The sequence below is a fragment of the Patagioenas fasciata genome, chromosome 3 (assembly GCF_037038585.1).
Source record: "Patagioenas fasciata isolate bPatFas1 chromosome 3, bPatFas1.hap1, whole genome shotgun sequence".
Taxonomy (NCBI): Eukaryota; Metazoa; Chordata; class Aves; order Columbiformes; family Columbidae; genus Patagioenas; species Patagioenas fasciata.
This window is the reverse complement of record NC_092522.1, coordinates 64,681,886-64,705,138: the sequence shown is the minus strand read 5'-3', so window position 1 is coordinate 64,705,138 and position 23,253 is coordinate 64,681,886. Positions and strand designations below refer to the sequence as shown.

The following is a 23,253-nucleotide window of genomic DNA, read 5'->3' as shown; positions in this document are numbered from 1 at the left end:
CTGTAGGATCACTGCATAGCTGGGACTCTTCTTACCTGTGGAACCTGTAACCTGAATGACTGCTAGTGCGAAAGGACTAATTGGAAAAGAATATAAATTAAGAGAAGTCTTCAACAGAACAGCTGAGTTCCCAAATATCATAAGGACTTATGTGCACCCACACTGCTGAGATGGAATGGTCTCCTCTAAGGCAGGTCAAAGGAGAAGCTTCAACAGTCTCAAATGATACCTGGGACACTGGACGGTAGCAACAGGGGGTCTGAGCTGTACCACAGGAAGGCAAATGAGTGACTGACCATTCAGATGTCAGTCATATACACCCTGATGAATGACAGGAGGTCCTAGAGGTGACAACTCATTGTGAGCTACTGAAAATGGGAGGCAGAGAAATAAGCTGAAGAAAAGCATCTGAGGTTATTCTGACTCTCTGAACTCTCTGGTTAGAAAGACAGGAAGAAAAAAGGTAGATGGGAGGGGAAAAAGAATCACAGAGCCACAAAGACCCTGAATTGCACCTTAAGGTGGAAAAAAAAAATTGAAATAATTCAAGGAAAGTACATACAAAGCATAAAATTTGAATACTCTTTTTGAAAACCAAAAGAGGAGAGAAACTTTCTGTCTGATTAAAGAAAAGCAAAATGCCTGGCAGAAAAAGAAATCAAAAGGTAGAAAACCTGAAGATGTTTTCCTCTCCCCTGCTTTGCTGAGATATGTTTACTTTGAAGATAAACCATGGTGGAACCGATACCCCAGTCTGGAACTTGCTCCTCCTGCAAGAGAGGGAGGGAGTTCAGGACACGAGAAGTTGTTCATCAGTGCCCTGGACTGCACCTGTGCAGAACTCTGGTATTTGGTACCCTCACAAAATTAAAGTTAGTCTGAGCCAGACCCTAGAGCACTGACACAGAGAAGGAACCATGGAAATGTGAAGGCATTTTGCTGCCTTTATTTCATCTGAAGAGCCGGAATGTGTGAAGGATGCGGAAGATAACCAAGAGCCAAGACACAAGCAAGGCCTGCAACAGGTTCTCCCAGAATGCTGCTAACCTCTGCCAAACTTCTGTTTGAGAATCACCTTCTTGCCTGAGGGGAGAATACCAGTTTGCATATAAAGCACCATCTGAAGCTAGAAATGATGGATAATGTCAACACAGAACAGAGAAACTGAGAGCACAAAAACTTGAAGTGAAACATCATCTCAAAGCTTTTTGTCCTTTCTGCAGTTTTGATCTGACATTAGCTCCATTAAATACATGTATAATATTTATGTTCTACAAGACAGTGAAAGTAATTCAGAAGTATGCAAACCTAATTTTTCCATTGCTGTGCTTGGCAGAGAGAGGAATGCTTTGCCTTCTCCTCTTACTTTGGTGTTTCTCTGCTAGACAGTACTGAAAAGGTCCTGCTATTCAGAAAATAACTGGAATCTCTAAACTGAGAGGCATCTCAGATTCTTATTCTGTCTCAGAATACCATCTATCCCATCACATTTTATTTAAGCAGCACTTTTTATGCAGAAGTTTCCAGGCTATGTAGAGAGACTGGTACATCGGGGGAAGACACCTGTGAAAACATGGCAGTATTATAACACTCAAAAGTAAGAATGTTCGAAGATACTTTCTGCACAAGGCTTACTGGTGCAGGTAACGACTCCTTTCAATACATTTGGCTAAATTCTGCAAGGGTACCATGGCTACTGAGCTCAGGTCAGTAATCAGCGCCAGCTTCTCTTCTGTTCGGTCTTTTTTGTTCCAAAGGACGCAGGGGAGAACCCCAGCAGCTTGGCCCAGCAGAAGCTCTTCCAGGCTCTCTCGCAAGAAATCAAAATAGTTCAAGCTTGGTTGAAGCTTTGAGGTTCTCTCAAGTTTCTGCTTCCTTCTGAAGGATAAACAAGAGGTAACAAGAATCTGCTGTATGTGTTGGTTATTTAGCCTGCGCACAGCAACTTTGATGTACCAAGGGATTTTAATCTTTGTGTAAATATTATAGCCATTCACAGCAATGCTTTAGGGGAGAAACAAAGAGATTTATTCAGCTGAAACCACAGGGAGAATGTCAATAGGCACAATGCAATTGCTTGATTTGGAGTTTAGTCCAGATCCTTGTTCCGATCAAATGAACTGTGGAATGTTTTAAAACAACTCGTTGTTTGTTTTGGGACAGTGTAAGAGAAATAGTCTACAGAAATATTTGGGGAGTGACAGAGGAGAAAAGGCAGAAAGTGCACTGAACAAGAATGGGGGAGACTTAATTTATTCCCAGCCTTGCCAGCGGCCTGGTGGGTGACTCTGGCAAAGTCACTTCACTGCAGCATGCCTGGCTTCCCCACCTATAAGATTAAGACACAGATAACTGTTCTCTTTTCAAGCACACTTTGTTTCTAGTGATGGATAGCAGCATGCTAACAGGATGGACGCTGCCACCGCAGAGCTTTCCTGGCTCACATTTTGCTGTCTGGCTGACATATAACGACCACGGAAGCAAGATGAAGCTCCTCAGGTAACTTCCACCGTAGGGCAGATGGCTGAAGCCCCACACGCCTGCCCGCTGTGGGCCAGGGAACCAGCCAGAGAGAGCTCCCACAGATATAACGCAGATATACTGCCAGCCCTGAAATTTCTGCAACTTAAAATAGGAGCCAAGGAAAACCTTCAAGCAGTGCAACACGAAGTGTGCTCAGCACAGAGATGAAAGACCAAAATCAAGGCCATAAAACCTGTCACCTTTAGCAAACAGATTGGCAATAATCACAAGCTTCTTTTAAGACATTGATTGAAGATTTCTTTTTAAGATAGATGCCAACTGCATTCTCAGTTTTTTCCACCAGGTAAATTACAGCTGATGTTTTCAAGCATTAAACATGTCTGAAGTGGTCACAAATGTAACCTTGAGGTTTTGGAAATGCTGCCAGCAGGAATCATTCTCCACATGTCCACCCAAGTACAGTTGTCACCCGTTTCAAAATCTATGTGCCTGAGAGAGCATCAGGACCCCCAAAAGTGACCAATTCTAGTGTGGAACAAAGTGTTCTGCTTTGCTCTGCTTTTCTCTGCTATGTGCCCTCCAGGTGAGTCCTGCATGCATCAAAGATACCTTCTGTCGAAAACTATGACCTTGGTATGCATATCATTTTCAGAATACCACACTAGACTCAGGACCACTGTTAAGTACCCTGAAAATGACCAGTTTAAAGGATGTCCTGTATCAGGTTTGCATTGAAGCAGCACAAGTGCTTTTAAGGAGCAGAAGTCATTTTGTCTCAGCTCTGGACAGAGCAAAGAGATGTAGTTTAAAATGGAAGAAGGGAATTAAAAAGGTATGCATGCTGAACAGATGAGAGAGGATGAGGGTTGTCCCTGCTGTTGCTCAAACCAGGTGTAAACTTGGTATCTGAGGATTAGCCTCAGTGACCTAAAGCAGGAGAAGGGAATCTTTTGATAAGAACAACTCAATATTAAGTTTTTATGTAGCTTTGTTTCCAGCTTTGATCTTTGTTTGGCTAGAACAAAACTATTTTATTTTATTTAACTCTCAAGCTTGTTTATAGTTGATTGCAAAGCTGACAAACGTGTTGTTCTCTCTCAGGAAATAACACATTCAGATTTTGACCTCCAGGAGGACTCCAGGTCTGGAAAGAGTCTCCTGCCAGGTGGCACGGCCCACTATGGACAGTGAAGAGGGAGGAAGGGAACCCCACTGTGAGGAGTTCCCTACAGCAGGTACAGAAGACCATCCAGCCCACAAGAAAAGATAGGTAAAGGCACCTCACAGCTTTGGACAAATCTCAAAGCTGCAGTTTGAAATAAAACCACTACATGAGATCCAAAGGTAACAACATTTAAAGCTGCCTAACTTCAGCTGTCCTAACAGGGTCAGGACAATTGAGTTATCTGTCTTGAAGCAGAGGATTCCCAAGGCAAGGCACTGTTTCATTATAGATGCTGAAGGAGCACAGTTCCACCCACAAACTGCTCTTCATGCACTTGCTCGTTTCTTGGCTTTGTCTACGCCTGGCCCTCTAGCTCATTTCAAACCCATCCATCCAGATAAGCTACGTATTTTTGATCCTGTTTCTGAAAAATCTGGACAAAGAACCAAGAACTGAAAACATAATTTAAAAAGGAAGGTAGTAAATGCAAGGTAGTCAAATTTACTGAAGCCATCAATATATCAGATGATTCCACATGTAAATCACCTAAAATTATGTTCTGCTAGACTATTTGAAAAGACATTCTTCCTGCAAAACAAAGAGAGGGGGAGCATAATTTTATCTCTGAAGCAATTGTTCAGGAAAAACTGAAACATCTTTTTTTTAAAAATAAATAAGAATGACCAGATTTAAATCAAAGAGTTCTACAAAAAGTGTCTGGTAAGTCTACCAAAATTTGCCCTGCTTCAACAGCTTGGAATATCACGTATGCTACTAACTGTGAAAGAGGACAGCCTGAGGTAGTGTAAATGTGGCCAAGGATGCGTTTTTCCTTTGCAGTATATGCAACAGCTGATGAGCTCATGTAAATGACTTCAAATAACACTGATACTTAAGGGGTTGCCAATTAGATTTAAACTAAACTGGAAAATAGACAAGTTTTTCACTGCTGATGCTACTCTTGGCAGATTTGGGAAGGCATCCATGAACTGTTTTATTCCACTGAGTAATTATTTGCAACCCAAAACGTCTGCCCACTTCAGTTTTGCTTCAGTGAACATCCTGGGGGAGCAGATGTAGACCAAATACCCAGGAAAGCATTAAAGACCAGAAACCTTGTATCCCTGCAGACTGAATTGTACCAGGACACCATTTTTCAAATACCCTGTTCCCTTCAACAGGTGGAAGTCAACAGATAAAAAGGTCCTAATTCCCCAATGCACAAGGTGGCAAAGGAGGCACACACGTATTTGGAACTGTAATAGGCTATCAGACTGTATTGGTTTCATGAGCACTGGTAATGTTATTAGTCGAGTAATGACAAGCAGTGACAATGAACAGTGGATGGAATACAGTTCTGATGAGCCATACCTAGCTCCTTTTGTATGTTGTCAGGGATTCCTGTAATAGTCTTTCTCCTTTTGACTTTCTTCGGCCGTCTTACCACTGTGTCTGTGTAAATTAGAGACCGCCGAATGCTGGCTTGGCGGTCGAAATTCTCCCCTAATACATGGTAGAACAAGCAAAGCAACATTACTTCCAAGCACGCTGACATCATGCACTTTCTTCCACTAGTTTTGTTGTAGAAATGGAAAAAAAGGCATTAATAAATGATGTTAGCTTGTTCCTACAATGAAGGTTTGCACTGAAGAAAGATACCGCATATCGTCACAGTAAGGCTTTAGACACACATATCCAGTACACAGTACTGCAGGTTTTAAAAGGAATTTTGACTTCCCAAGCCCAGTTCAGATCTGGTGAGAGCAGCTCTAATTCCACAAGTGAACAGAATCCTTACTTTAATTTGGCCTTTTTTGTTTGTCTTGGGTGGTTTTGTTGTTTTATTTTAAAGTAATGAGCTGCAGAAAAAGCAAATCTGTTCATGAAAATGAAAGATCACAATGGTTTACGCAGGAACAGACATTGCTATTGGCAACAGTTATTACAACATCTTTGCACAGCTCCATCATTAAATCACAAGACAGTTTTTTCATTTCAAATTGCTTTGAACCTGTCAAATGCACCACATTTCTGACGGTGATCTTTTAACTTGAATACAAATAAGTACTATGGATCATGCAGAGATCAAACTCATCTTGTGGTCTCTCAAATATTTCAGAGTGGAAGCTGTTTAAAATTGAAACTTTATAAATGATTATAAAAATATACAACAGCAAGAGCCAAAAAAATGTGTAAGAGCATGTTGCCAGACAAAGCCTTATAATGACCATGTGCTGTATCATAATGGGACCCAGAAGCACCACTATCATTAAGCAACTTTTCTTTAGGAATTCACTTTTGTTTAGAGGTTTATAATTTGGCCATTTTACTAGCAGCAAGATAAAACTTGCCCAATAGGTTGTGAGCTCAGTTAATTCTCTGTCACTTCTAAAAATCTAACAACTACCCCCCATATCTCAAAAGTGAGTTCCCTTTTTAGAAGTTAATGCATTTTAAAGCACTGCTTAATGTCCCATTTAAAACTTGAATGCAGAAAAAAACCTCAATGTGCATGTAAGTTTTTTGCTTTGTACGCTTTTTTTTTTTTTGAAAATAGATGACCAAACTATTTACCTCTAAAAAGTGATTAATGCACAGTAACTAATACATCATAAATATTATCCGTGGCTGACTGCACATCAGTATGATGTGTGTCCTGCAAATAGCACAGAAAACCTCATTACCTCTGTAACAGGTAAAGATACAGTCATATATTAAAGTATAGCATGTGGACTTGTGAAAATGCAAGGAAAAAATGTAGCAGTTTCATTCACTGTCTTATAAGTATAAAGACTCTGACTCTGTTTGACCGAAGCCTTGTGCTGCCGTGAGCGGCACTTGTGCTAAGCAAAATCCTTGCAGCCACAAAAAAGTGCCAGTTTCACCCAAGTTTTGGACTGACTGAAGTCAGGGCAGATTAAGGGAGGAGGAAGCCCTTGGGATCTATATAATTTAGAGCTATGGATCCCACCAGCTTAGTAGAATCCCTGAAACATTGAGACAGACTATCCACTGTCTGGAGCATCACCACTGTTAGGATCCTTATGGGATCCTTCGGTAATCCTGCCATGCAGGATAGTAATAATTCTAGTCACATTATAACAAATCCAAAGAATTTGAAGGAGAAAGTTTTGCATCTCTGAACATATCTTTATCCATTCAAAGGCCAACAATTATGCCTGAGATGGTGACTTGCAAGGAAATTAAAATACAGCTTTCAATGCCCTGCAATAAAATGTAAATGGTAAGTGGAAGGTACAAACAAGGAAAGAGTCTTTTATATGAAGCGTCAGACAGCACAAACAGTGTGATCATGGGGAAATGTTACTGTGTCGGCTGACCCACAGTAACTTCTTCCCTTGAGCTACCTAAGAGCTAACTCAACCAATCCATCCTCCATGGCTTTTCACACACAAAGGCTTTTTCAAAGCCACTGTGCAAATTTAAGAATTTCAAAGTAGCAGCTTCAATAAATTCCAAAAAGCAAAATCAGAACATCTCATTATTTTTTTTCTTTCTTCATTGTCACCTTTTTTTCCTTTAACAAATATCGATGTTAACATTAAAACATATTTTGCAGATTTAAGGATACTTTTCTCCTTCTGTTACTGGTTTGTAACAAATCATTTAGGCATTCCTTATACATTTTACTCAGTTTTCCCTCATGCAGTTTACTCAGTTTCCTTGGATTCATTGAAAATATTTAAGTGTGTGCTTAAATCTCACTAGAGTCAGTCAAGGCAGACTCAAGCAAATGCTTAAATGTTTTGCAGGATCCAGCCTGGTGCTGATCACCTCCACCATCACCAGACTCCTCTATCTGGAAAGAAAGTTAGTTCCAGAAAACCCAGGAGAGCAGACACCATTATACATCTTTTAAACCCCAGGATATATGAAAGCAAAGACCGGCCACCACTGAAAATTCAGTCCAACCCCTTCCAGGCCAGAATAAGCTCAGCCCAGGCACCCCCTAAGACTGAAACTGCTTCCAAATCTGGATGTTTAGTCAGCAGCTTGTCAGCCTAATGCAATGCCCCTGCACCTTCAGGCTACCCAACAGATTTTTACTACTGTATTAGTTGCAATCTGTTCACTGAAGAGCCCTGAAAGCTGAACCCGTGGAGCACTTATTGCACAGCCACGTGAGAGGCCATTGTAGCCAAATCATTACTAATGCACTGCTGAAAATGCTGGCCATCGCCAGCAGCCTCTTCAGAGGTTAACCTTTTATTTAATGCCAGGAACAATAAAATGGAAGTTTTTCGACCTCACTTCTGGGAGAGTGAGAAAAAGAGCATGCGAAGGAAAAAGCCAAATCAAAACAAAAACCATCAATGGTTTGTTCCATGGCACACTGAACAAATGGCACAGAATTTTTCATCGTTTTTTTCCTGCCTTGTGCAGCAACATAAGGAGCTTCACAAAATAAAATTACTGGGCGTGTGGGAGGGCAGAGGAGGGGAGCAGATTGCGACTTTTTAAAGAGGAACAAGGACAGCAGCTTCTTTTTGTGTGTGGCTCCTAGTCTGTTACTTTCACAGTAGCAATATAATTATTCCAAGGGAAAGGGAATGGTGGATCCCAGAGACTAGTGTGCCTACTGCAACAGCAGTTTTCCTTTACTGCCCTCCCTTTCTATCCCTGTTTGTAAGGGAATAAGTGCTCAACAGCACACTCCAGAAAGGTGAGGTGTAGTATGTGCGTTTTTATCAGAAAAGCTGAGAAGGTTTCCTACATCAGTTGAAGTAAGCTGGTTGAAGTCACACATGTAATTTATCCAAACACAGTCATGTTCCCAGTGACATTGAATTAAATTTCTGAGGGTTATTTGATCTCTTTTACTTTATTTTTCTTTCCATCTGTTTACTTCCCCCATACACTTTTAGTACACATGGTCATTAAATCGAACAGCAGATTACTCTTCAAGTACACCCTGTTACTGCTGTTGCAATATCTAAGCCCTGCTCAAGCTTATTGATTATGTCAGATTATCCATTGTTCCAATAACTCGGCTCTCTGCACCTGCATCCTACATTCCCTACATAATGCCAACTGGCCTAGTAACATTTCAGCATTACACTTGTTTTCCTTCTATTAATTATCCAGACCTAGAGTGTTCCTCATTTTCTGTTGTTTTCACATTATTTATTTCAAACATTTTCAGCTTTTTATTTAAGGAAACATTTCTTGTTGATTTCTCAGAGCTCTTTGATGTTTGTCACAGAAGTGCGGCTCCTACACTATCTAAATACTATTAAACAGTGTTATTTAAAATACTAGTTTATAACAATACACGTGAAAAAAATTATTGGTAGCCACACTGGGAAAGGGAACAACTAATTTACTTTCAAAACAAAACTAAATATTGCAAGCTATTGATTGTAAGAGGGAGCATGGAGCCAGAGAGTGCCATATGGCGTTTGAAATAAATTCGATATTGAATATCATCCTGGTTTTGGCAGGCAAACGGTCAGTTATTTGAATTAACTAATAACAGACAATCTTGATATTGTGCAGAAAAAGAAGGATTATTAAACTGAAGAGATAATTTGATCTTTTCCAGAAATTCTGTTTACACACAACAAAGTATCTATTCAGCATTAGGCTTTAACATAATTTAACTTCCACAAAGCAGGAGTTCTGCACCTGTAAAGCCAAAAAGCACTTTCAAAATGAAGTGTTAATACATGGTTCATAACACAAAAACATGGACTATTGTCACACAAGTGGAATGTCTTACCAAGGATCTTGCTCAAAGATGTAGCCCCATTAACTTTTGCTGTTCTTACCCTACTCTCCTTGACATCTAAACCTCTTGTTGCTGATATAAACAAGACCCTGGAGTTTTTTTCCTTGAATTTTTAACATTTAGCCTTTGGAATACTGAAGTCCCCGATTATCTCCCTTACATAAAACTCCTAGAAGAAAATCCTGAAATATCATTAGCATTGCATGAAACATGATTTTCCGTTACGTATCTTCACTGCAGTCTATAGCAAAACACTGCTATTTATCAACCCTCTTCTTGTATTACATGAATGTCTAATGCCATTTCAAGTCAACACTCTAGACTATCTTCCCTAATGATAATTTCAAGGGATTCTGAGGTTTTCTCATTAAGTTAGAGATGGACTATTAAACACAAAACACTGTGCAATAAGTAATTAAAAATTCATGCATCAAATATATCAGTGTCAAAATACTATGCAACTGTGTAGAACCCCTTTTATCCCTTCCCTCCCTCATCAGTGTAATGCAATTACTGAAATTAAAAGCCTACCAGTCACATTAATAGGAACCACATCTGTTTGGACTGCCTGTGCTTGTTGTCGCATTTTCTCTTCTGGTGTTGGCAGTGGGAGCGACTTGGTCCAGTTGGTTTGGGTGTTGATATCCGATAACTCATTTGGAACTGGAGTTTTAGGCCTTTTGATGGTAATAAGCTTTTCTTCTTCTGGGGAAGAGACGGGACACTACAAACAGAAATACATGCAACAATATAAGTTTACTACCTAAAAAAGAAAGGTATTACTAAGTTATTGCCCCTGCAGCCAGTACCATTGCTTGTGGAGCAAAATACACTCTCATCAATGTCACACTTTGACCTATGTAAAGAGTGATTAAAAACAAAAACAACCACACCACAAACTACGCAAAACAAAACACCTGGATTGTATTTATCTAGGACATCTGATCAGTCTAAGGAATATAAACCAATAAGAAATAAAAGAGTGGTCTTCAGCAGAGCGAAGGACAGTTACTAATTATCTTACACATTGATCTTATCCCTAGAGTGATTAAGCCCTCCAGTGCCCTATTAGGAAGATGAGATCTGAGCACTGCTTTGCTCCAGCTGTACTAGGTTGCAAGGATGTGTAAGCTCTCAGCAAGAAGCCTATTACACAGAGAGATTTTGGGAGAGCTCAGTAAAAGAACCAGCTGATGCACTCTACAAATCCATCAGCCATGGGTCAGTGGGCTAGCAAGAGTAACTTTGCTTTGGCCTTGGGACAAATTCATGCCACGGTCAAGGGGTTCATTTTGCCTAATTTTTAAGGATGAAGCAGTCATCGAATGATCATTTAAAAAGTCGTTCCTTACCAAAGTGGCAGATTTCATCTCCATGATGGGTGTGCCACTTAAAAAACGAAACAAAAAAACCCCAAACAATGAAACAAAAAACTTTCTGCACCAGAAAAGAGGTTGCAACAGCCTGAGCAAATCCTTCCACCAGACAAAGTTACAAGCCAAAAAAGCCATTTGCTTTCAGGGAGCAAATTTGTTTTCATTACAAGGTCCTCACTTGCACACCAGTAATGGCACAGAAAGCCATAACGCAGCTTTTTACTGATAGGACAGTACTAGTTCACAGCAAACCCTGAGGACAGGCAGGCTTGGGGCACGCAGAAGACATCACTAAGGCTTCTATCAATAGCAGGTGGTCACAAGGTGCAGGCAAACCCAGGAGAAGCAGCTCTCTCCTCCCCACTCCTGCCAGCAAGGCACCCCAGGGAATCTTATAAGCAGGAGAGGAAGAAAGACCTGGAGGAAAACCAACCTCTGGCTCCCTGGCAGTACCAGATCACCACCTCTCCCAGTAGTTACTCCCTCACTGCTGTACACGGGCATGGAATGAAACATCAGAGCTATTGTAACAGATGGATTTTAAAAATTATTACTATATGCTTTCAGTGTAAGCGATCTGTTTTCTCTTGAAGTTGAGTGCTGTACAAAAGACATGCCCAGACACGGTGCCGCAACCACTGTTTATCATTTCTGATTTTAATTTTCTTCCTGTTACCATGAGGAGTTCCCACTGTTTATATATAAATAACCATTTATTTATTCTATTATGCTTTGGCTCTACATCCTTTAGGACAGGGCCCAACATTTTATGTCATAAAAATAAAAGTAACTTCCAGGCAAAATGTGAAACAATCTTCAGGTAATAATAAAAAAAAATTCTGGCAACAAAATTATTACTAACATCATGCTGAGGTTTGGAACCACACTTCTTTGAGGAAATAATCCATTTCTGTCAGTCTTACATTTCTTTACCAGGGAGGCTGCGGAGGGGATAGATGCTGCTCTGTAGGAAATGGCTCAGTGCTGTGAAAGCCCCAGTGATTCCTTCAATGCAAGCTTCCTGAAGGATACCAATATTTTGTTAGTCCTGCATTGTTTTTAAAAGGTTCCAAAACCATTTCTATAAAAATTGTATTGGGTTTGCATGGCAAGGTTTTGATAGTGGGGGGGTGGCTAGAGAGGTGGCTCCTCTGAGAAGCTGCCAGAAGCTTCCCCCATGTCTGACAGAGCCAATGCCAGAGGGCTCCAAGATGGACCCACCACTGTCCAAGGCCAAGCCCGTCAGCGATGGCAGTAGCGCCTCTGAGATAACACAGTTTAGAATGGGGGAGAAAGCCTGCACAACTCCAGCAGCAGTCAGGAGAGAGGAGTGAGAATATGTGAGAGAGACAACTACAGACACCCAGGTCAGTGAAGAAGGAGGACAGGAGGTGTTCCAGGTCCTGGAGCGGAGAGTCCTCTGCAGCCCCTGGTGCAACCATGGTGAGGCTGGCTGTCCGCTGGCAGCCCAAGGAGGTCCATGGTGGAGCAGAGATCTACCTGCAGCCTGGAGAGGACCCCACACAAGAGCAGGTGAATGCCCAAAAGAGGCTGTGAACCCCATGGGAAGCCCATGCTGGAGCAGGCTCCTGGCAGGACCTGTACCCCCACGGAGAGAGGAGCCCAGGCTGGAGCAGGTTTGCTGGCTGGACTTACGACCCCGCGGGGAAACCACACTGGAGCAGTTCATGAAGAACTGCCGCCTGTGCAAAGGTCTCACATTGGAGAAGTTCTTGGGGGGACCCCATGCTGGAGCACAGAAGAGTGTAAGGAGGAAGGAGCAGCGGAGACAACATGTGAGATGAGATCGCAACCCCCATTCCTCCTCCCCCTGTGCCACTCGGGGGGAGAAGGTGCAGAATTTAGGAGCGAAGTTGAGCTTGAGAAGAAGGGAGGTGTAGGGAAAAGATGTTTTAAGTTTTGGGTTTATTTCTCATTATCCTAGCCTAATTTGGCTGACAATAAATTACATTAATTTCCCCAAGTCAAGTCTCTTTTGCCTGTGACATTAATGACTGACAGATCTCCCTGTCCTTATCTTGATCCACGAGCCTTTCATTATATTTTCTCTCCTCTGTCCAGCCGAGGAAGGGAGCAACTGAGTGGCTTTCATGGGTACGGGGCATCAAGCCAGGGTCAACAAAAACATAATGTGAATGTTTATCTTTTTATGGGTGCATGTACATACACTGTTTATACAGATACACAGTGCACACACACATACGTACCTGCACCTATACACAAATACAAGCACCTTCCCACCACAAAACACGTGAATGTATAAAAACTTTCATTAACTTAAGCAATTTGGGAAGGCAGAAGGCAAAGCTGCCTCCAGGCCATGCTTCCCCCCAATTAGGTTTAAAAACAGCTGAGAGAAGAGAAAGGATTTGTAGGGACCATGGCACAGGGGTGACAGCCCAGTGCCACAGCAGGCACATGTGTGTGCATTTAAAGGAGTAATCAGAGGCTGAGGCAGAGAAACATCCTTTTCCCCCTTCTACAAAGAGCTTTTCTCTGCCTGAATCAAGGCACGCTTCAAGCCTAGTTTTGTAGTTTGTGTGGGGTGAGGATGAGCTCCAGTGACCTTGGGATACTCTGCTTGGTTGACACTGTCAACATCAATATCTGTCACATTCAGACTGTACGGCAGTGCCAGGTCTCAGCTGTCATAAAACAGTCACCAGGGGCTACTCCAATATGTCAAGTGACAGAGATACTGGTTACAAAGCCACCCTCCCTTTTCAGGGAAATTACCCAAACCAAACAGGACCCTTTTTTTGTTACAGTATATAAACAGACAGAAAAACTGAAGAACTGAGGCATTTATTAGAAGGGAATCCTAATTATAAAAAAAAAAAAAAAGAGGCATCAATCACAAATTCTGCAGAATTAAAAGCTGAGAAAATGAGGGACAAAGGGAGGAAAACGGATTGAAACGAATCAGCCCAGGGAGCATGTAACAAATGAAAAGCAATTGAAAACCCGATTGTGTAGTTGAGGTCAAAGCCCTGTGTCAGAGTGATTTTCTGCCATAGGACAGTGGTGTGGGCATCTACAAAATAATCCAGTAAATGAGTTGCGGGCAGTTTTGAGTGTAGGAAGAAATGTTCACACTTCATCTGCAGGGACACTTTCCATTGTTGCTGGATGAGCATGACTGTCTCTTCTTACATTCTTTCTTTCAAAGGGCTCTCAATGATCGTGGTATATATACTTGGTTTTGTGATGTGAAGATGCTTTTAAAGGGCATAACAAAGCCGTACACAGCTTTATCGCACACAGAGGAAGACAGCAGCTCATCTTTCAGCTTTCTTCACACAGAAACTATTTATGTCTAATCGGGATGAAAATAGGAATATACATTTTTTTTAGCAAACATTCCCAGATTTACAAAACAGCAGTGAATTTCTGCTGTATAACAGGAATGTCTTCTCAAGTATGGTCTGTTGTATCAGAAACAGAACTGGACTAGGCAGTACTTAGAGATTATGTTATCTGCTTAGCAAGGCAGACCATAAACACTATGTTTATAAGGGAATAGAAAGCACCACATTTTTAAAGCGTCTCTGTTCATAATAACTTTATCGCTAGACTTAAATGGCCAAATTTCTGTGCAAAGGGATGTTAGACTCATCTCCTCGGGAAAATTTGCTGGAATTCGTCCTTTTTAAGGGAGCAGGGAAGAGGGAAAGATGGGATGTGAAATCAACACCCTTGGACCTTGCAGTGTCTCTATGAACATGCATTAGGGTGGGGACAATGCATGAACTTTCAAATGGGAGTTGAAATGAGAATCCAGGAAAGAAATGGCCTATAAATACACTATAGACAAGCTATATGGCTCAGTAAGCCAGAGCCTTGCCATTGCCTTGTTGACATATTGTCCCCCAGCCTACTTAGCTGCGGAGATACAACAAAAGGGTTTCACTATCTCAGCACATTCATGCTATTTGAGAGGTCTCAGATGACAAGTGAGTATATGCTGTGTATCTTACCACACGCTCTGCCTAAATACCCTGTTCATTCTTATTCTTTTTATATTCCAGGGGTTTATACTACAATGTTTGAAAAAATACAGGATCTCCAGGAGGAAAGTTCAATCCATACACATTTTACCTTTCAGCAAATGAACTTCAACCTTCTTGTCACGTCTTTCACCTCATGGCCTATTGCAATCATATCTAAAATTGTAATTTCTCAGGAAAATAAAATTGAGGAAAAAAAAATCAGCAGGACAGGAACCGTACCAATTCAGCTGTCTATTACTATTTGTCAAGATCCTATTTCTTCTCCAGCCTTTTATTAGGTCGGATGGCCCCACAAGCCCTTTTACCCAATGCAAAGGAATCAAGACAAATAATGACAGAGAAAAACAAACAAACAAACAAAACCCTCCCAAACTTTTAGATTCTTGTCTTGATCAATTGAGAATGTCACTTTACGTGCCTGCTTCAACCCGCGGGGTTTCATATTGTGCTATGGGACACTGTCACATTGCAAATTTCCATGAGATTACGCTCAAGTTGAATTATTCATGTCTTGCTCTATTTGGTGTCCTCTAGACCAAGGTCCCCAAGTCTATTCCCCCAGTTTTTCACAGCATATTCCCTTTTTATTACTTCTACACAGAGACGTTCAGTTGCACTAACCTACTTTGTTATCCTACTCAATCCTTCACTTCATAGCCTCCAATGTCTCAGTAAGGAAGGGATTATTTTATTTTTGTTGGCAGAAATTACTGAACATCATGCAAGTTATCACCTTAACCAGCACTGCAGAAATGTTTCTTTCTTGTTCCTCTGTTGCAACGGGATTGAAAATATGAGAAGAGCCGCACTCCATCAGATCAGAGCTCTAAAAGGCTACCTGGTATCTGCCTTACAATAATGGCCAATCAATGACATAGAGGTGAAATTAAATCAGAGAATGCATGCAGTGGATAACTTCCCCTGAATATTTTCTCAGCACTGGATGGAGTTCTCCCCCTGTCAAGAATTTACCCAGTTGCTTTCTGAACTCATGTAAAGTTTCAGCATCCACAATTCTTGCAGGAATTGCACACCGTGAGTATGTGGTGAGTGAAGAATTACCCTCGTTTGTTTGGTCAAGTTGTTTCTATACTCACTTTCTCATGCTTTGACATTTTATGCTTTGACCTGCTGTTTCAACGCAGTAAACTGAGCAGTATTTTCAAAAAAAAGTGAAGCAGTATAAACTACATGCGCTGCTGACAAGGGCACCCCCATGCAGCTGCAGCAGAGGGGCAGGGAGGCCAGCTGAGGGCACCACCACCCAGCAAGACCTCTAGTTCTGACAGAGCCTCATGGATCTCGGCGTTCCCACCCCCACATGGGAATGCCCAATTTCTTCAGCCCCTCTTAACACTGAGCAAAATTTTGAATTAGGCCTCCTCAAGTCAACAGAGTTCATGCATTTGTTTCCGTTTAAGATACTGAACAGTCTCTTGCAGGTATTGAAGGGACAACTAAGAATTTGGCTGAGTACAGTGGCAAAACCATATATTTTTTTTCCTCACGAATAAACAAAATACATGTTTTTGCACCTGAAGCTCAACAGATACTATCAAGGCAAAGTTCATAAACCAAGTAACAGTACCTGGGGAAAACCATGAGTTTTTGCCATACAAACATTTTTACAGATGAAATAGACATGATACAGTGCATGCCTGAGAGCAAGTACTCTCTGTAGCTCACATTCATAATTTAAAAAAAAAAAGTTACTCCAAATTAGTAAAGTGTGTTCTTGGCTAATTAAAATCCAATGAAGCATCCAATTAAATAAAACATATTTTTCATTGGAGGAGGGGTTTCAAAGAATGCTAATGTTAATAGACAAAAAAGCATAATGAAGAAAAATAAAAGAAACAAATCTGGCATGACATTCTTCTGTTGAGTAGGTGTTCTGTTGGTTTTTTTTGTTTTGTTTTGTTTTTTTAAACAGAAAACAGAAGCAGATGATGACTGAAGGCTAAGAGCAGAACAAGTTTGCACATACGCTAAATGCTACAAGTAACATCAAGCTGCAGACGCGGCAGCTGGATGGTCCCACTCGTGGGCAAGGTACCTTGTTGCTCCAGGGAACCAAGTTACAGCAGGCGCTAATGCAAGACTGAGAGATGCAGTCTAACAGACTAGACTGTTGAGCAAGACAAAAAGAAACAAAGAGAATGAGTGATAAAAAAGGAAAGAAAAAAGAACGAAAAACACACAGAAGACAAATACATTTAATATACACAATGTACACATTTCAGAATATAAGGGGAAGTAGAGTTTGAAAATGACATCTCAATATATCTTTGATACCAGGGAAAAAAGAGCAATACTGAAGGACCGGAATAGCTCCCAAGGCGAGTCACCAACAGGGGTATGTAATAGACAAGCAAAGAGGACAGTGGTCACAGTACTGAAGTGTAAAATCCAGATAAACCAATTTAATCTCCAACAAACTCAATTAGGATCAGTACTGCAGTGGAGCTTGGTCTGTGCTCCATTAATGTAATCTGTAAGAATCAATGTTAAGAGTTAAAGGGTGGTTCCAAGAACTTCATTTTGTATCAACTACTAATCAGAGACCTCACCTTTCTGTGTTTTCTAATTTTGTTTGCTTGTTTCTGAGTTGGTCTAACTTGCCTCCTTCTCCCTAGCGGTTTTCCTTCAGAACAGCAAATGTTCTTCATATCTCAGACATTTCCTAAAGCTCATGCTGAACCATGTGTTTTCTGGTATGAATAACACCCACCTGTGACAGACACCTCCAGAAAACATGAGAACGTTTGTGGATGTCTCCTCTTGGATCACCTACCCATGGTTTCACATTGCCTTGGTGTAGACAGACAAGTGGACTATCTGGCTACTTCTTTTTTTTAAAAGCAGAGTAAAAAGAGCAGGGAAAGACGATTTCCTTTGTGAAATCACCATGCAGCAAAACATTGTTCTTCTGCAAGTTGGCAATTATGTCAACTTGGAAGCAAATTTCCAAACAGTAAATAGCTATTCATCCATCCACCATTATTCTGCTCTTCTCAAGTTTCAGCTATTAAGTACTGCATGTACAGAATTTAAATGTTGGGGTTTTTTCTTAAAATAGACAACAAAGCTACAAAGCTTTCATCTGGTAGTGAGGAGTTCGCATTTTGAATCACGGGATTTTGGTGACCCCAGTTCCATACTGTCACTGAAGAATTCTTCTGACAGTTGAAATATGACTTGCTCAAGGCATAAGATTTATTAGAATTACTCAGCACTTTACCAGTGGGATTATAACTCAAGTTCAGAGATCTGTTGTGGTAAGTGTTCATCTAAAAAAGAGTAAAGTTTTAGGTCACTACAAAAAAAGCCAATTAAACAAATATGCTGGTCAAATGACCCCAAAAAACACTAAGTTGTATAACATGAATGGAGAATCACACTACCTTCTACAAGGGATTAAGGCCTTCCTAAGCTGCAAATAAGAGTGGCAGGGTTAAGGTTAATGTTTTGAGATAATCAGTAATATCCAAGACTGTCAATTTGGCAACTATCTTTCTCCACAGCTCTGAATCATCCTTTCAGCTAAAAACACAAACTATTCCGATTTGAAATGGGAGCGCTATTCTATACTTGAAGTATAATTAATTGCATTAATTTTTTTTTCAGAATACACAGTAATATCTTATAGTAACACTCCAGAAAAAACCTAACCAAGATAAGAATGACAGGTCTAAGACCTCCAAGAGGCCTCACCCATGCTTATATGCTCTAATTCAAATTGTTAAAAAAAAAAAAGTGTATTTATATTTATTAAATGTTACATTAGTTTCACACGTGCAGATGGTTGTATGCTGCACAGCACTGGCTAAGACAAGTTGATAACATATATGTATGCATATACATGCAGTACACTAATAGCAAAAAACAACGTGTTAATACTTTCCCCAGTGGAAATCATAATTCCACTGATTTCAGTAGGGTTTTGCAAATTATCATTGTAATGCATTCCACAGTATGAATGTGCTTTACATTTTCTGCTCACTGTCAGTACATATCATACACAGCTAAACAAGATGCTCTAATGTTCTGTGCCAATACATGGATAATGTAATCACCACCTGGATGAGAGCCTGTACATACTGCACAACACCTTTTATTATGTGATTTAAAGCCACAGAGTACAGAACTGAAAACACTGTACTCTCTGAAGTGAGTTCTCGGGATTTGCACTCCTTGTATAGAGATGGAGTTATTTGGTCCATGCTACAGAAGCACATTAGTAATGATTAAAAGAAATTAGACTGCATGACAATCAAGGATATCCTCTCACTCTCTAAGCAACCATTTGTGGCAAAGTATTCTGGAGTAGCTGTCTTGAAAATCTCAGGAGCTCCAGCATCTCAGGTTTGGACATCTTGCTGCCCACCAGCACTAATGTCTTAGCCCACAGCACTGAAGTTGGCCACAAATTCTCCCTCAGAGCTCAGAGGCGCAACAGTGTGAGGTGAGGGCAGGGGAGCAAAATTTCTTTTGTTCTTTAGAACATTAATGCAACTTACTATTTCTTTAATTGAAACGTATCTAAATTAATGTATATAACAATACGTCTTCACAGCTTTCTTAGGACTTGTGCTCAACTGTTCCTTTGCTTTATTTCTTTAATTAATTTCTAGATTCTAAGCTAAGCATACATGAAGTTGAGATGTAGGCATGTAAACAGGAAAACCATGAAGCAAACTGAAAGAAAGCTGATAGTGGGTTATCTTTTATTCTTCTGGGTGCCTTTACGCAAACAGTTGTGATGCACTGGGACAAAGCCTCTACCTAATGAAATTGCATAACTGCCTGTATTAGCAATTCAAAGTGTGCACATGTGGCTGTTACAATGGGAGTACACTGATGGCTGGCTAATAGCTCTTCCTGCTACTGGAATGTAAACATTTAACAGACTCAGAACAGCTAACCTTGCTTAGGGTCTTGCCTCCTGAACATTAAAGAACTCCTCCTGGCTTTCACCCCTTTATTGTGCCAGTGGGACTTTATATAAATGCATGGGTAGAACTGGGCTTTTTAAGAGACTGTGGAAGTCAGATCACCTAACGTCATTGTAATTCAAAGGAATATGCATCCTTATGATCTTCTAAAAACCCTACCTTACTTGAACAATGTTATGACAGGCAATTAAACCACAGCAGGCATGTACCCTTTAAAGCACTCTGCCCCCCTACCATTACCTTTTGTTCAATTTCTTCATAATCATCCTGGTAACTTCCAGAGACTGCGTTGGAGGACGAGGAGAAGGTGGGGCCCTGCGAGTAATACTGTGAGCTCCGGTAGCCATCCCGCCGCAGCTTGTCACACTCTGCCAGGAGACAGAGAAAAGAGAAGATTAATCCATGACAAGAGTCATTACTGTTTACACTCTCTGTACAATGGCACTTACAAAAAATACAGAATATTTTACCATGCATTAGCACCGTCTATCCAAAGACCAGAACTCAAAAGTGCATTCCTCATATTTGTGTCTATATTTCCTCGTCCTTCACATATATCATATACCTACGTCCACACATTCCGTGTATATACACACGGCTTTTATCTGAGGCAGGAGATGGTGAGAGCTTTGGAAAGAAGGGGAATATTATTTATTTATTTATTTATTTGAGTGAGGCCTGGCTCGGTGTCTTGACAGATGGCAGCATCTTGGAGGATGGGAGATGGAAGCATGTGAGTAACACCGGGGGTCTCATTTGCCAGGCCGGTAGACATCCATTATGTGCCTTACACATGAAACGACGAAGTTGCTCGCAACTCAAGCACCATCTGCTACATAACTTTGGCACTGACCACTTGTCCTGTCTTCCTGCCTGTGGAAGAGACCATTTATTGTGGTTTCGGAGAGAGGAATGCAAACCCTGGGCATCTCAAAATCTCATGTCACTGCAGAGCATGTGAGGTTTAATACTGAGGAGTTTTCAAAGTTCAGAAGGAATTCAGAGAAAACATGCACCCCCACTCACAATGGCCAAAATCCCAGTCAGTATCTCATCCCCTCCACCCAAGTTTTCCACAACCATCTTCCCGCCTCCTAATTGATATTCAGTGTGACTGTGCTACAGAACAACAGACGCCAGAGCATAAGGAAAAATTAAATGTTCAAAATGCGGCAACCAAACTCATCAGCCCAGTCAGACTGTTAGCGTTACATTTCCAGAGACAGATATCTGAATCTGTGGAAAGATGAGGAAAGCAAAAATAAAATTAAGTATTTGGTACATTTCTCTCTGAAGAACTGAAATTTCTGCACAATACACAGGCATTGTGATGACAGAAAGCACTTTTTTCATCATTTCTTGGAGAAAGTTTTTCTGTGATTGTATCATGTCTCGTTATCTTGATCTCTTTAATTCCCCTTAAAATGAAAAACATGCAATGTTTATATTGAGGGCAAGGTTTTAGAGAGGCTTTTGCCTGGCACATGATTGTTACAACTTGCAACTCCAGCCTAAGTTTCCTCTGCTATAGGCAGATGCCCCTGAGACTGAGGTCTGGAGGGCTCCATGCTGATGGGTTAACTGACCTAGAGCTCTGTGAGGATTTCATCAGTGTGGACTCCCCTGTATCTACACATGGAGAAAGCAAGCTCACAGTGTGACAACTCACCATTTCCATCAGAGCCAGACATACGTCCTGGCCTATCATGTGTTTCTGTACTGGGTCAAAAAAGGGCAGTATGGTGTGAACCTGTCACTTCTGTCTCAGTTCAAAGACCAAGGGTGCTGTGGTGGGTTTGGAGATCCACACCAATTGCTATACCTCAGGAACAGAGGGTCGACAACCCCATTTACCTGTTTTGTACCTCTGAGCATGCAGGCACTGCACACATCTGGCAAACAGCTGCTGCATTTTAGGAGATGGGAGGGGGAGGAGTGGTGAAAAATGACTGCCAGCAACCACAGTAAAATGACTTCTTCCACCACCCTTCCAAATCCAGCACCGCATCCAGCCAATCAAGCACATAACACTCAAAAACGTGAGCATCCTGATGGGCTGTTTATCAGTTTGAGCTACAAATCAGCAGCGATAAGCAGGCTGAAGCCCAAGGACTTGCATCAACTTGTAGCATGGGTTAACACACGAAGTTGTCAACTTAGACACTGCAAGTTTTAGCTGCAGATCAGTGCTAATCACCACAAACAAACACAAAGACAACATAAAGGGCACAGAGGATTGTTCTTGAGATAAGGACCAGGGTCCTGGCTGTCCACTTCTGTGACTGCTGGACATCAGATACCACAGCACACCCCAAAGGTGACAGGCTCTTATGGACCATGATAGATGCACCCTTTGATATTAACTGCTTGATCTTATTTATTCTCCTAACCAAGGAGATGAATAACGTACTTCATGAACTGCAGAAGAGCTCCAAAAACTTAAGAACATCAACATTGAAAGTCTCAAGTCCCCTGCAAGTTCAACATGTGGACTGACAATAAAAAAAATGTCAGTTTATCAAGCTTATAACCTCTGTATGTCCACAAGACAAGATCCATGTAACACCAGAAGCTATTGCAGGATAAGCCAGTTCTAGTTATTAAAAATCTTCTGTTTTAAGAATGTGACAATACATTAGTGCTAGCTGAGCCGGGGACACATACTTTTGGGAGGACACAGCGGAAGGGCTGCCATTACCCACATTATCCAACATGCAGCCTTTCCATATTTCTGCCTAAGAACAACCACGGCAAACCCCAGGAGACCACATCAAGCAGTCACAAACACCTGTTCCTGAGGATGGCCCTACTAGTTCAACTCTGCAGCACATGCAGACCATGCTCATGGTCATAATCTTGCATTTTTCTGATCTGAACCGTGCAAGAATACTATTGTGCTCCAGCAGAACCGGTTTTGTTTGCACCAAGACTGGCTGTTTGCCCGGGAGGACAAGGATGTTGGCACTGCCTTGGGCCGCACTGGGTGATACCATGGCATAAATGCTGGAAATACCTCCCCTTCATCCCGCAACTGCTGCTGGGGCTGAGTGCACTGGAGTGCTGCCCGTCATCAGCTGTTGCCCTGCAAGTGCTTTCCTGGCTAGGTAAAACCAGACATTAGTCCTTGTCTTAATTATACACTAGAGATACAATGAATTTCAAAATCTCTTCTGTATCATAAATGTTTCTCTATAAATGACTGGAGTCAGATCACATTAGAATATAGTTTATCCTCACTCCTGTGGTAAAAGTTAAAACTTTCCTAGAGAAGGAAATTTTGCCTGAGGTTGAGTTTTGCTGTTCACAGGGTGTTTTTAGTTAAGCATGAAGAAAGTGCGTGGGAAATGTGGTCAAAGAACTTTTAACAACCCCCTCATCATTTCCACAGTTATTAGAAGAGGGATGATGTTTCAGGAGATGCACGACACAAAAAAATGTGTAAAAGTTGTCAATGTCTGATTCCATTACATGCAGGTGGGTGCCAAATACCCAA

The 23,253-nt window shown here is 41.2% G+C and overlaps 1 protein-coding gene across 11 annotated transcripts in view; it reads right to left on the bottom strand.

Moving 5' to 3' along the window:
* NHSL1 (NHS like 1) overlaps window positions 1–23,253 on the bottom strand; it is a 178,354-nt gene that overhangs the window by 14,925 nt on the left and 140,176 nt on the right. For 7 of the 11 annotated variants that reach the window (XM_065835776.2, XM_071806489.1, XM_065835785.2 and 4 more), the window contains 3 exons: window positions 20,001–20,128; window positions 9,930–10,122; window positions 5,021–5,152 (listed from right to left, as the gene is read on the bottom strand). In XM_065835776.2, the coding sequence (XP_065691848.2) occupies window positions 5,021–5,152; window positions 9,930–10,122; window positions 20,001–20,128 (453 nt within the window). Of the gene's footprint in view, window positions 1–5,020; window positions 5,153–9,929; window positions 10,123–20,000; window positions 20,129–20,230; window positions 20,253–23,253 lie in introns of those variants that run through there. The other 4 variants (XM_065835778.2, XM_065835779.2, XM_065835783.2 and 1 more) reach the window with 2 other exon arrangements.